At 41.3% G+C, this 13677-nt stretch overlaps 1 protein-coding gene across 2 annotated transcripts in view; it reads left to right on the top strand.

Moving 5' to 3' along the window:
• The window catches only part of Pld5 (phospholipase D family member 5), a 311303-nt gene that overhangs the window by 170644 nt on the left and 126982 nt on the right, over window positions 1-13677 (top strand). For both annotated transcript variants that reach the window (XM_021198311.1, XM_021198312.1), the window contains exon 3: window positions 11352-11520. In XM_021198311.1, coding sequence (XP_021053970.1) covers window positions 11352-11520 — 169 coding nt within the window. The remainder of the gene's footprint in view (window positions 1-11351; window positions 11521-13677) is intronic.

Genomic DNA, 13677 nt, shown 5'->3' with positions numbered 1-13677 from the left:
CACCAAACCCAGACAGTATTGTGGATGCCAACAAGTGCTTGCTGACAGGAGCCTGATATAGTTGTCTCCTGAGAAGCTCTGCCAGTGCCTGACAAATACAGAAGTGGAGGCTCTCAGCCATCCACTGGACTGAGCACAGGGTCCCCAATGGAGGAGCTAGAGAAAGGACCCAAGGAGCTGAAGTGGTTTGCAGCCCCATAGGAGGAACAACAATATGAACCAACCAGTACTCCCAGAACTCCCAGGGACTAAACCACCCACCAAAGCGTGCACAAGGAGGGACTCAAGGCTTCAGCTGCGTATGTAGCAGAGGATGGCCTTGTGGGACATCAATGAGAGGAGAGGCCCTTGTTCTTGTGAAGGCTCGATGCCCCAGTGTAGGGGAATGCCAGGACAGGGAAGCAGGAGTGGGTGGGTTAGTGAGCAGGGGGAGAGGGAGGGGATGGGGGAGGTTCAGAGGGGAAAAGAAGAAAGGGGAAAATTTTGAAATGTAAATAAAAAAGATATCTAATAAAAAATATACAAGTGATAATAATTTTTCAAATGTCAATCTGCAGGCAGCTCAGTAAACCTGGTCTTTCAAGAATCACAGATGGAAGCATGTTAAATCACCAAATGAAATATTAAAGAGTAACTTACTTCTGCCTCCTAAGCCAGCTGTGCACAAATGACTAATTATAGAGGCCCTGGTTAGCTGGAGAAACAGTACACACCTATCGATGCATATGAATAAACTTAATGTCACTACTAATGGGAGAAACCAGTATCTCCCCACTACCTGCCACAATACTCTAAAAACAATACATCACCCATGTTGTTTCCCTGAGAAAAAAATTTAACCTCAATCTAATCATGAGGTAAGGATCAAGCAAATGTAAATCCAGTACTATTCAGCGAAGAAAGTGGCCAGAGAGCTAGTGAAATATCAGTGTGCTGGGCTCTACTTGCAAAAGGAGAACTCTCCAGGGCTAACAGAGGGGAAAGACATAGCAAGCAAACACATCAAGTGTAGCAACAGCAAAATAAATTAGGAAAGCGGGACAAAGATGTGGCCGGGACAAGGAAATTTACATGTTAAACAATAAAGCCATGGAAAGATCCTATCTCCCGTGTGATGTTGTATTTTGGTTATTTAGAAAAATTGACTTTCAGAACATGGCATGGAGGCCCATATCTATAATTCCCAACTCTTGGGAGGTTGAGTCAAGAGAATGGAAAGTTCAAATCCAGCTTGGTCACCACAGTGAGTTCTCTCAAGAAAACAACAAAGCTCAGACTAACACTTAGAACACCTGTCTGTCTGTCTGTCTGTCTGTCTGTCTGGATGGATGGATGGATTCTGAGAACCCTGTCAAGTACATGTACATTCCATCTATAATCTAAAGAGATTTTCCGCCGGGCAGTGGTGGCGCACGCCTTTAATCCCAGCACTTGGGAGGCAGAGGCAGGTGGATTTCTGAGTTCGAGGCCAGCCTGGTCTACAAAGTGAGTTCCAGGACAGCCAGAGCTATACAGAGAAACCCTGTCTCGAAAAACCAAAAAAAAAAAAAAAAGAGAGAGAGAGATTTCCCCTTTTACCAGCTTAGTACAGGGAAACACACACACACACACACACACACACACACACACACACGAAATTGTGTGGCCTTAATTCCTAGATTTTAAAACGTTGTTTAGAGAATAAACACGTACTATTAATAAAAGAATTCTATTTTAAATTTATTAACAAGGTAATAGGCTTTTTCCTACATCTGTTCTTCGAGCTCCCTCACCTCCCAGGGTCCACATAAAGCACCATGAAAGGAGACATGAGCTTTTTGCTCCCTCCTGTCCTCCTACCCCTTTCCTCTCTATTATTGGTGTCAGAAGGTGCTGTGGCCTTAGGCTGAGTTCTCCTAGAGACAGAGCACCCCTCATAGGGATCTGCCCCAAGATGCTTTTTAATGAGCTCTGCCTACTTCTTTCTTTCTTTCCTTTCTGGAGACCATAGCTGGGGTGGTAATGGCATGTAAATGAGCTCTGAGCACTGACTAATTAGAGAGGGCCCCTGGAGAGTAGCCAGCTGTTGGTTGTAAAAGGAAATAAAATAACAGGTCACAGCAATAAGTCAAATCATTTCGAAGCTGATTTCTAGGCATTTTTCCTTACAGGGAATACTTAGCAAACAGAGGAGGCAGTGAAGACCCTCAGATAAAGGGAGAGGACCAAAGACCAGTCACTGTTTCTGGGATCTTCCCCTGGAATTCCTTTCTAAAGCAAATCTGATTCCCTGTGAGTGCACACACACACACACACACACACACACACACACACACACACACACTTTGGGTGCTTGCTATCTCCATTTGTATTTTTACTCTAAATTCATAATTTGGTATTCATTAAAAGTAAAAATAAAGTTGGTTTTCCGATTTTCCAGGGAAGTGTACACTCCCTCTGTTCAGTTCTCTCTTCTGTCTTTCTCCGGTCTCAGTTTCTCTACTAATCAAATCAATTAGGCATTTACTATATTTGGCTTTGAGACAATTCTCTTGAAAATCTCTTCCATTGCCAAGACGTTAGATGTGAAGAAAATAAAACTGCGTGAAATAAAGAAAGGGGATCAATGGTCACCGAGGCTCTATGGTCAAAGGGCTCATTCATCTAAGGAGACCTTCTTTACTTTTACCATGCCAAGGACACCACACTGAGACCATTCTCACAGTTCTAAACCAGTGATGGCATCTTGGGAGCTCTTGACAATGGCTGTCACTGTATGAAGTTTTTGCTTTTATTTATTTATTTTTTCTTTTTTCTTTTTTTTTTTTATTCTTTATGCAGACAGGAATCTTACTCTATACAGCACAGGCTGACTCCAATCTCCCAATCCTCCTGCCTCAGCCTTGTGAGTACTGGGATTGTAAGCATGCACCATCATGCCCAGCTTATTTCTAAATTTTAAAACATCTTTATTTATTTATAGGACAGATACAGCCCTTCACTAAAATTTTTCTTTTAATGTGTCTATAGCTGAAAAGAGTCATGTATCTCTCTTCACTGTGTGAATTATCATGATGTAAATTCCAGAACACACAAGGTCATAGATACCAAAAAATGTGAAGAATCTTGAGTGGTTACAATTGCATATGGGCACCAATGGGCATAAAGTTATTCTGTGCACATCAACATGCTAAACAAAATGTGTGTGTGTGTGTGTGTGTGTGTGTGTGTGGTGTGTGTGTGTGTGTGTGTGTGTGTGTGTGTGTGTGTGTTTGATTTCTGGTAATCAAATGACTTTCTGTGACTTTTAACTCAGTTTTGAATCTTCACCCATGTCCAAGTCTTCCAGCTTGGAAGACACACTCCTCCTCCTCCTCTTCCTCCTCCTTCCTCAGTGGATTCCAGGTTCTACTTTAGATCCTATATTGTAATCATTTAATTAATTACTTAAACAATTGGTTTATTTGGGTCCTTTATAAGGTCTCCAGAAGTTGACTGAAAGGCAGCTTCTCATGGTTGTGTCTATAGGACAAGAATGAATGCTAGGTTGGGTCTGTACAGTTCTGTGGTAGAGTCCTTGCCTGCCATGTGGAAGACATGGGTTCAATTCTCAGCACTTACAGAAAACAAAGGACCGGTAAGTGCCAAATCTGGGCTCTTGTTACTTCTTGCTTCCTGCTTTATAGGTTTCAAATCTCCCTTGTTTGATTGATTTCTGTTTCCAGTGTCTTCCTGCCCTTCTAGTTCATTTGTACTTGTTTTTAATTTTTTCTCTACATTTCTCTCTCTCTCTCTCTCTCTCTCTCTCTCTCTCTCTCTCTCTCTCTCTCTGTGTGTGTGTGTGTGTGTGTGTGTGTGTTTGTCTGTCTGTCTGGTTTTTTTTGTTGTTGTTTTTTTTTGTTGTTTTTTTTTGTTGTTTTTTTTTTTGCTTTGAGACAAGGTCTTGCTATTTGCCAAAGACTGTTCTTTAACTAGTGACCTGTCCTGCCTCTGCCTCTGCCTCTGCCTCTGCCTCTGCCTCTGCCTCTGCCTCTGCCTCTGCCTCTGCCTCTGCCTCTGCCTCTGCCTCTGCCTCTGCCTCNTGCCTCTGCCTCTGCCTCTGCCTCTGCCTCTGCCTCTGCCTCTGCCTCTGCCTCTGCCTCTGCCTCTGCCTCTGCCTCTGCCTCTGCCTCTGGTTTTCAGGAACTGTGAGCTGGCTGATTTCTTGAAGCTGGGATCTGTAAACAAGTCTAATCTCTTTGTTTAGTACTTCAAGTGGAACTGCTTGGTAAGCTACTGCTCTGTGGACATACTCCAGTCAAAACTCACAGCCAAGAAATCTGCTGTAATTCTGCATCTAACAGAAATTCTCCTTGGATGAGGCATAGTATAAAGTCAAATCATGTACCCAGAACTAAAATGTGACCTGTGAACACAGGTTGAAGACAGCATGGCTGACTATCTAGACAACAAGCAAACTGTAGAACCAGAACCCACAATAAAGAAATAAATGTGTAGTATTTAATACCTCACAGTCCATTTATTCTGTCAGAGTCTCCAATCTTGATAGGTCTAGAATGTCTCCCCAGTTAAAATTCAGGATCACATTTCAATTTGAAAATTCTCATTTTGAAAGCATAAACAACATGAAGCGCAGTAGAACTGTTATTCAAAACACAAGCTAAGTCATGTGGGTTGGTGTTTGTAGGCCTACAAGATTTGCACTTACATAGGGCATTTGAGGGTAGGAAATTATTCCTTTTGGAGCTGGTGAGATGGCTCAGCAGGTATAGGCACTTACTTGTACAGCCTGAAGACCTGACTTCAATCCCTAGAACCCACAGGGTGGAAGGGAGAGCTGATCCCTGCGAGTTCTCCTCTAATCTCCCCCTCAACACATACACACACACACATTCATGTGCGTGCACACACCTTACAAATAAACAAATGTTATTGAAGCAAGGAAATGATTTCTCTTAATAAATGATGGTCTTTCAATGTTTCACTTTTTTCTTTTCCTTTGTTAGTATATATTAACTCTACAGAATGTTAGGTTTTATTATGGCATTTCTTGCATATAATGACCTTGGTTGTGGCTCACCTCCTGTGAGTCTCTGTGTCTATCCCATTAGTACCTGTCCTCCTTCCCCTTGTCTTCCTCCTCCACATTCTTCTTTCTCCTCTTTCACTACTCTTTAAAGACTTGCATGTGCCATCTTTGGGACATATGAAGGAGCTACTTTGAGGTATGAAATAGGAGTGGCCATCTGAGTCACACTCTTTCATCATTCTTCTGAGCTGTAACCTGTCATCCTTAAAGGCTCGTTGTTGGCTAAAGCCCCACAACACAGTCCAGTGCAGGTACAGTACTGGAGCAGTCTAACATGTGAGAGTCCATGTTTACTCGTTGGAATGTAACACACTTATACTTTCACTAGAGATGATATCATGAACCATTAAATGTTTTTCAAGTATAATTTATCTGGCATTATGTTAGAGTTGATGTTTTCAAAGAATTAAACTTCACCAGTAACATTTCAGGCATAAGTGATTGTATCTTTAGGTCTGGATTGGTACCAATTGTCTTTTTTTGTTTTCTTTCCCTAGATGGAAGATTCTAATATAAACCCCTTTTTAGATGCTAAATTATAGTTCAATATCCATACCTTCTTGACAGTAATGAAAACTTGCCATGAGGTTAAGACACTAGTTCTTGGTAAGAATTCACACCAAACTTTGGGAAAACCAAAAGTTTGGAACACAGTGGTCTGTTGTCTTAGGGTTTTCATTGCTGTGAAGAGAACCCATGACCAAGGCAATTCCTACAAGGAAGTCATTTAATTGGCACTGGTTTACAGTTTCAAAGGTTTAGCCCACTATCATCATGGTGGCAAGCATGAGACCCTAAAGGTAGACATGGTACTGGAAAAGCCAAGACTTCCACATCTTGATCTGAAAGCAACCAGGAGTCTCTCTTCCAAAGCCTGCCTACACAGTGACACACTTCTTCCAACAAGGCCACACCTATTCCAACAAGGCCACATCTCCTAATAGTGCCATTTCTCATGGGTCAAGCATATTCAGACTACCATGTCTACTGTTTTGTGAATTTTCCGTATTTGTTTTCTCTCCATTGACCATGACAAATAAGCTCTGTATTATTAAAAGTGTAGACTTGCCAACCTCTCCTGGCTTCACAATTGTTACCAACACTGATAATGAGAAGGCTGGAGGCTTTCAAAATGGAGAGTTTGTGGAAAATGCAGCAGACCACCTTATAAACCTCTGCTCTCTTGTAAAGTGGGGTGGGACACTCACCATACATACCCCTTATTCTTGCACTGTAAAGAGCGGTGTATATGATATCATTTTGTTCTTGAAAAAAAGAAAATTACTTTGAAATTATTTAATATTTATGCAAGCATACAGCATGCTTGGATCCAGTCCACCCCCACTCAATTCCTTTTCCTTCCTCTCCAAATTCTCCCCTAACCCCCTTTTTTCCCTCAACTTCAATTTTCCTCTTTCTTTCTACTTCATCTCCCTTCTTTCTCTCTCTCAACTTCATTTCCCTTCTCTCCCCATCTCTCAAATTTGGTACCTACCAAATTCATTTAGTGTTTCCTGTGTGTGAAACAGTTTAGGACCATTTATGGATCGTGGGTAATAGTGTCTCAGAGCCTGCATCCCTGAAGAAAAGTGACTCTCAGTCTCTCATCAGCCATCAACTGCCAATCTCATTCAGTTAGGGAAGATTTCAGAGCCCTCCCTCATCTATGCTGGAATTCTGACTGGCTTGATCTTATGCAGGTCTTGTAAATGCAGTCCCAGCCTCTGTGAGTTCATGTATGGAATTGTCATACCCAGCAACGTTGTCTCACTATGGGAGAATAATTCCTCTGGCCCTTACAATCTTTCCGTCCCCCTCTTTTGTGGAAAATAGAAACAACCTGGATATCAAAAATAAATAAAGCAAAATAAAATAAAAATTTTGACAAAAGTTCAATCTGCCCCTTGAACTCAGAGATACACCTGATTCTGCTTCCCAATCCAGGGATCAGTGGTATGAAAATTCTTAATGCTACCCAAATAAAAGATTCTGCTAAAATTTCTCTATTTTATTCCCTGTGTTCACAAATGATGGGCGTGCTGAATTTGAATTAGAGATTATGAAAATAAAAATGTCAAAATCCAAGTTTATGACTCATCCATGAATTCTATAAAGATTCAATGAAAAGAATACCAGGATTTCCAAATAAGATGAGGGATTCTGACTTATTTATATGCTCAGCAGAGACCACATGGCACCCTAGAAAGAATGGCTTGGCGTAAATTGATCTACAATTGTAGCATCATTCTATAACCTTGAATTGTGCTTTCAGACTGATGGGTAGGGGGGTGCTTTACTGCTTGTTGTATGGTTTTCTAATATGGGAATTGTTTGTCAAGAGCCTGAAACTGCTGATGGTCTCAAATCATTTATTCTCACTCTGTCTAGCTTCTAACAGATAATTGGACTTCACATGTGGATGGAATTAAAATATCTACTCTCAGCCAGTGTTTACTGCCTCTGTGTGTTTTAGAGTAGACAACTTTTAACCCTCTCTCACCCTAACTTCCCAAACACTCATTTCTCCTGAACCTGGCTTGGCCCCCTTCATGAATGGTTCCCCTGAACCTTCTCATTGGCTTCACATTCTACCAAACAGAAACATAGGCATTTCTTTTACATCAGACTTTAGGGTGGTTTTCTTTTCATCTTTTCTACCTTTATAACCATGTTAAGTTCCATTTTACCCTCTTTTTCAAGTTTCATATTATCTTTAACTGGCCCAATCCCTGTCTATCTAGTTGTTCAGATTTTAATGAAAGACGGTTTACAGTTTCTTTGAGCACCTCCTGCACAGTGTGTTAGGTAGAGAGGATGTAAACCTGGACCAAATAAACATGTTATTTATGTCATACATACATAGAAACATGGATACATAATCACACAGAGAGAGAAACTCAGACACACACACACCACACACAGACAAAGATGCATACACAGACATAGACGCATACTCACAGAGAGAGACATAGACACAAACACAGATGCACATATACAACACACACACATAAAACAGCACACACAACAATGCACTATACAACACAGCACATATACACAGATGCACACATACACACACACCATATACACACACAGATATACAGACATGGATGCATACATACACACACAGAGATGCAGATGTGCATACATAACATATACAAGCACAGATGCATATCACACACCCAACACACACACAAAATACACAGATACACAATGAACAACAGCACACACACAGATGCACACACCCAGGAATGCACCCACATAACATACAGACACAGATGCGCACAAGCACACACACATAGACACACACAGATACAGAAACACACCCTCCCCACCTCCTCCCCCCCAACACACACACAACACCACACCACACAATCTAGGAAAACAATCTTGGACATGGAAATTTTGAGAGTGATTTGTAGGATGGAGGGGAAGAAAATGTTACCTTGTGCACTGATAATAAGTAAAATGTCACCTATGTCATGGTCATAGAGAAATGATGTTTAAATTAGAAATTAGAAAGTATGAGAGATCGTGCATGGCTGGTATATAAATTGGGACATGAGGGTGCACTTGCTGTATCAGAGTCCAGAGAGAAGGGCAGCAAAGGAAAAGGAAGATGCTACTGCAGTTGAAACATCAGACAAGGCATTTGAATCCCGTAAAGCTACAGAGAGGCAGGCAGAGTGGAAAGATGTGCCATCCTCAGTGTGGGGGTGGAAGCAGCCTAAGGCCAGTGGGAACCATCAGAAGCAAGTTCAAACTGGGCAAAGCCTTGAATTCACTCTTTCAAATGACTAGTCCAACCATGGAAGAAAAATGGTTTGAAAAAGAGCACAAGGCCCTGTAAGGAAACCATTGGTAGTGACTCTAGAGCCAGCTCTGAGTCAGCAGGCCATCCCTGCAGGAACATCAGAGTCCATGAGATCTGTCTGGTTCTCATTTACATGTTCTGTACTTCTACAATGTCTGCTGCATGCTTTTCATTCCTATGTACTTAATTCAAACCTCCTGTTTTGCCTTCCAGAAGTATTTCAACCTCCTCTACCCCTTTCTAGTCAACAGCTAATCCCCCATGTCTCCCTTCAGGTCACATGCAGGTTTGCTGCCAGAGTTAGCCCTCAGAAACCCATCCGCTTGCTGCCAAATGCATCAAAACTATGTCTGAGAGGAAACTATGTCTCCTCTCTGTCCACAGTCTCCATTGGACTGGCTCTATGGATGTTTCTGGTCTCCTCCACCTCATGAGTTGCTACCTCACTCTCCTACCTTACTTGCTTCTTGGCTCACCAACTCAAAAATGGCCGGATATACTAATCCTTTCCCTCAACCCTGAGCAACTTCATCTTCTGGCTGTGTCTCAGATTCATGCAGATCCAGTCCCCTCCAATTCCAGGTGCCCTGCCTAGAATTATCATTTTCCTCTCTGCCCATGTTCCAATCACTTCTTACCCACCCACATCTTATCTATTACTGTGGTACACATCCTACTCAAATACGTGTGTCTGGGAAAAGCACTCTATCTGTTGTAAGTTCCTGAGGGGCAAGGAGGACATTAACAGTCACTTCTGTGCTACATGTTGTGACTTGATTGTTCTTTCCTTCTAGGGAATCAACAAACATTAGTGAGCTCATGGGTAGACATAGAGTAATAGATGGCTCTCCAACACGGAGAATGTCTTGTGGGCCATGAACTCAAATCTCAGTCTAGTTCTGACATTCCAGATTCATCCCTCATGAATTTGTTGTTTGCAATATTTTTTTTATTTCTGATTCAGGTTAAATGGAGTTTCAAAGGGATTACCAGTTCATTTATTAAGAAATGCTAAATTGTGTGGTGGAAGCTAAAACTCATTTGATAATCATTTACTGAATTCTGATTGTAAAGATGTGTGTTCATGTCTGTCTGTGTATGTGTCTGTACGTGTGTGTGTGTGTGTGTGTGTGTGTGTGTGTGTGTGTATGCTAAGAATCAAATCCATGACCTAATGCATGATCAGTATATGATCTACCACTGAGCTCCATTTCAGTCCTGAACTATGTACCTGTCTCTGGGCATTCAACTGTGAATAAATCAGATCATTGTGATGAAAGCATTTAACATATAATTTCATTCTCCATTTACAGAAGAATGTACATTTAGTAAATTGGAAACAAATTTTTCATCCTTTCATTAAGAATCTATGTGTCTGCAATAACAATAAATGAAAAATGGAGGGTATTGAATTTGAAGAAGAATGGGGAGAGATATCAGGGAGGGCTTGAAGGGAGAAAAGGGGAGGGGGAAATATAGTAGTTAAAATGTAATATCAAAAATGAACAACAAAGAATCTATGTGTCACTTAAATCAGTAGTGGGAAACAATCTGAAGTGCAATGCCAAAGAGAGGTGCCCATGGTAGACTTGTTCCCATTATATTAAAAATATACAAGCAGAAAGAACTCTAGGATGTTGTTAATTTATCTAAGTTATGATTATTACCATCATTTTACATATTCTGTTTTGGTGGCAGGCTCTACACGATATTTCTCTGTGTAGCCCTGGCTATTCTGGAACTTGCTCTGTACACCAGGCTGGCCTCAAACTCACAGAGATCTACCTGCCTCTGATTCTGCCTCTGCCTCCCAAGTGCTAATCTTAGAGGCGGGCACCATCACCAACTAGCTATTTTACATATTCTTTACCTCTGACTTTAATATGACTCTAAGTTTTGTAACTTTCTTCTTGGTGCTGCTTTTTCTCCTCGAGCTGGGAGGCACTGAGAGGAGGGTTAAGCTGTAATAACTACATTTATTGAATTCCAATATCTCCAACATTATATTAGACAGTACGGATATGAAAATTTTAATTCATACTCTCAAACAGCTTTCAGGAGTGGTATTTTATAAAAGAATTGGATTGTGCCAGGGGAAACATTAGGAGCATGATTCTGAAGAGGAAAATACGTTCATAGGAAGCACTGGTCTTTTTTCACTTTCAAGATTAATTTAAAAACCCATCAATGGTATGTGCTAGATTTTTCTGAAGTATAAGTGAGTGCTAACTAATGAAAAACAGCATCAGTTTTCAAAACATCTCAGTTCGAGTATGGAATATGTAAGGGGAATTTGGTAGACAAAAAGAAATTGTTAGAAATATATATATATATATATATATATATATATATATATATATATATATATCCAAAAAACTTAAAGATCACTTTCCATGTTTCTCTGAATGCAGGTGATAAGATCAATGGCTTCAAATTTAACAAGTTTTTTTTTTTTTCAAAATCTTTTTTAAGAATTGCTCTTGTGGAAAACATCCCTGAAGGCCTTAACTACTCTGAAGACGCCCCGTTTCACTTGCCGCTCTTCCAAGGCTGGATGAACTTACTCAACATGGCCAAAAAGTCTGTGGACATAGTGTCTTCCCACTGGGACCTCAACCACACTCACCCAGCTGCATGTCAGGTAAGCCACGCCCTCTATGCGTGTGCTGGTTTTATGTGCATCCTACACTCCGCATTGTCCTTACCCTCAACAAGACCAGATCAGCTCAGTTTCCAATGCCACCTCCCCCAAGAGCACGTGGACGGTTCTGTGTTTATGTGTGTATGGAGCTGTGCCACGGTTAATCCTGTGTCATTCCACTACTGTGATGACCCCGGGTTTGCTCAGGGCTAGATCATGTTCCATCTTTGTCTATAAGAGGCTCTGTGTAGAGTGCTGTCAAGCAGCACGGCTTTGAGGATGCTACCCACATCATAGCACCTTCCTACAGCATGGCCTAGAATTCCGTGTTGTGCAGTTTGCGGACTTACACATCTATCTGCCTGCTGAGATGTGCAGTTGGTCCAGTTGTGTTATACAATTCGCTTTCATGCCTCTGAACTCCCTTTTTAAAATAACGAAGTCCAACGTCTCAGGATAGTTGGATATTTTTGACTCTGTCACTTTTGTTTAGGTAAGAAAAGGTGATTGCGAACTAAGTACTCTGAAGGAAAAATGAAAAAGATCCTTGTAACTTTAATGTCTTTTTCTTTATATTGGTGAGCTATGATGGCTTGCATTGAGCTACTACTCATGAATATGAGTACTGGCCTACATTTAAATGTCCTGTCCGAGTCCTGGGTCAAATCAGTTTTGTTTCTTTGCATACAAATTGTATTGACAAACTTTACCATCACTCTTGATTGCTGTCTTGGAATGTGTTATTCATTCGATTATACCACTTTGGTTATTTTTAAAGTAGTGGTTATCAGAAAATAAGTAAAAACAAACAAAAACCATAACAGTCATACCTAGGACTTGGAGTAAACTTATTAAAAGTATATTGTGCTCAGCGTGTTCCCACTTCCACCACTTCAAGCATGTGTTTCAGGTTGTATTGTTACATAATGTATCATCCACAGCTTAGTGACTGGGAAAACAAAGACCATCTGCTTACTTGTGGTTCAGGGCAAGGTTCAGCAGACAATAATCTGTGCAGTGATTGGGGGATGGATTACCAGAGGCCAGAGGAGCCAGACTGAATGGAATACATTCAGCATCTCAACTGAGAGAGACGGCTGGAATGTGCAGAGTGGCTGGGTCTCTCAATGGTTATCTCTTAGAATTCTGTAAATGAACTTGAATTCTTTATATTGTGGTTGGATGCATAAAAGAAGAACAGAAGCTCAGAGACCTGTTAGCTTGAGATCTGGCATTCCAGAGTGAGGCATCTGTCCAGTCGTATTTCATTGGTTTAAGCAAGTCACGTGCACAGGATGCGCGGCGACACATCCAAGAGCTGAGTGGACCAGCTGGTTGTAGTCTTTGGGAGTGATACAACACAGACCACTTTCTGACCACAGCAATTCGTTCTCTTCCACATGCGAAATACATATCAGTGCATCCTCAAACGTAATTGAATCCGTGGCAGGAGAGCGTCACAGTTCTGGATCTGCGTGTGGGATTCTCTTGCTTTGGATACACATGAATACATTTTACATTTATATGCCCGAAGGACACCCCGAGCACGCAGTGTCGAGACAGAGATGAGATGATCATGGGCACTGTTGTTCAAAAGGGGAAAAAAGGAGAATATGGGCTAAGAAAGCTCAATCGTCATTAGTTTGTGGTGAGGCCAGATCCAGCCTGGTGCAAATCTTGAGCTTCGCAACTTTAGAAGCAGGAAAGTGTTCTAGGATCTAGCTGTGGCTCTTTTGTTACTTGTTTTAGTTTGTTTGTTTGTTTGTTTGTTTTGAGAAGGATAGCCTGTCCTGGAACTTGCTACACAGACTTGGCTGGCCTTGGAATCGCTGAGACCCTCCTGCTTCTGCCTCCCAAGTGCTGGGTTCAAGCCATGCGACACCACGCTCAGCTAGGATCTAGTACCTTACAAGTGGTTTCTAACCTGATTATTCCATATGCTGTGTATGAATGTGTGTTTTTCTTTAATTGTGCGGTGAATAATTGAACCCAGGGCCTTGTACATACCAGGAAAATGTTCTATTGTGAAGCCATACCCTTAGTCCATAGTCTTTTCCCATAAGAAACAGATCAAATTTGCTTCATGCTCTCTGTTATGATAGTGGATTCTCTCTCTCTCTCTCTCTCTCTCTCTCTCTCTCTCTCTCTCTCTCTCTC

Source organism: Mus pahari, chromosome 5 (assembly GCF_900095145.1).
Source record: "Mus pahari chromosome 5, PAHARI_EIJ_v1.1, whole genome shotgun sequence".
In the NCBI taxonomy this organism is placed as follows: domain Eukaryota; kingdom Metazoa; phylum Chordata; class Mammalia; order Rodentia; family Muridae; genus Mus; species Mus pahari.
This window is presented reverse-complemented; position numbering and strand designations above follow the sequence as displayed.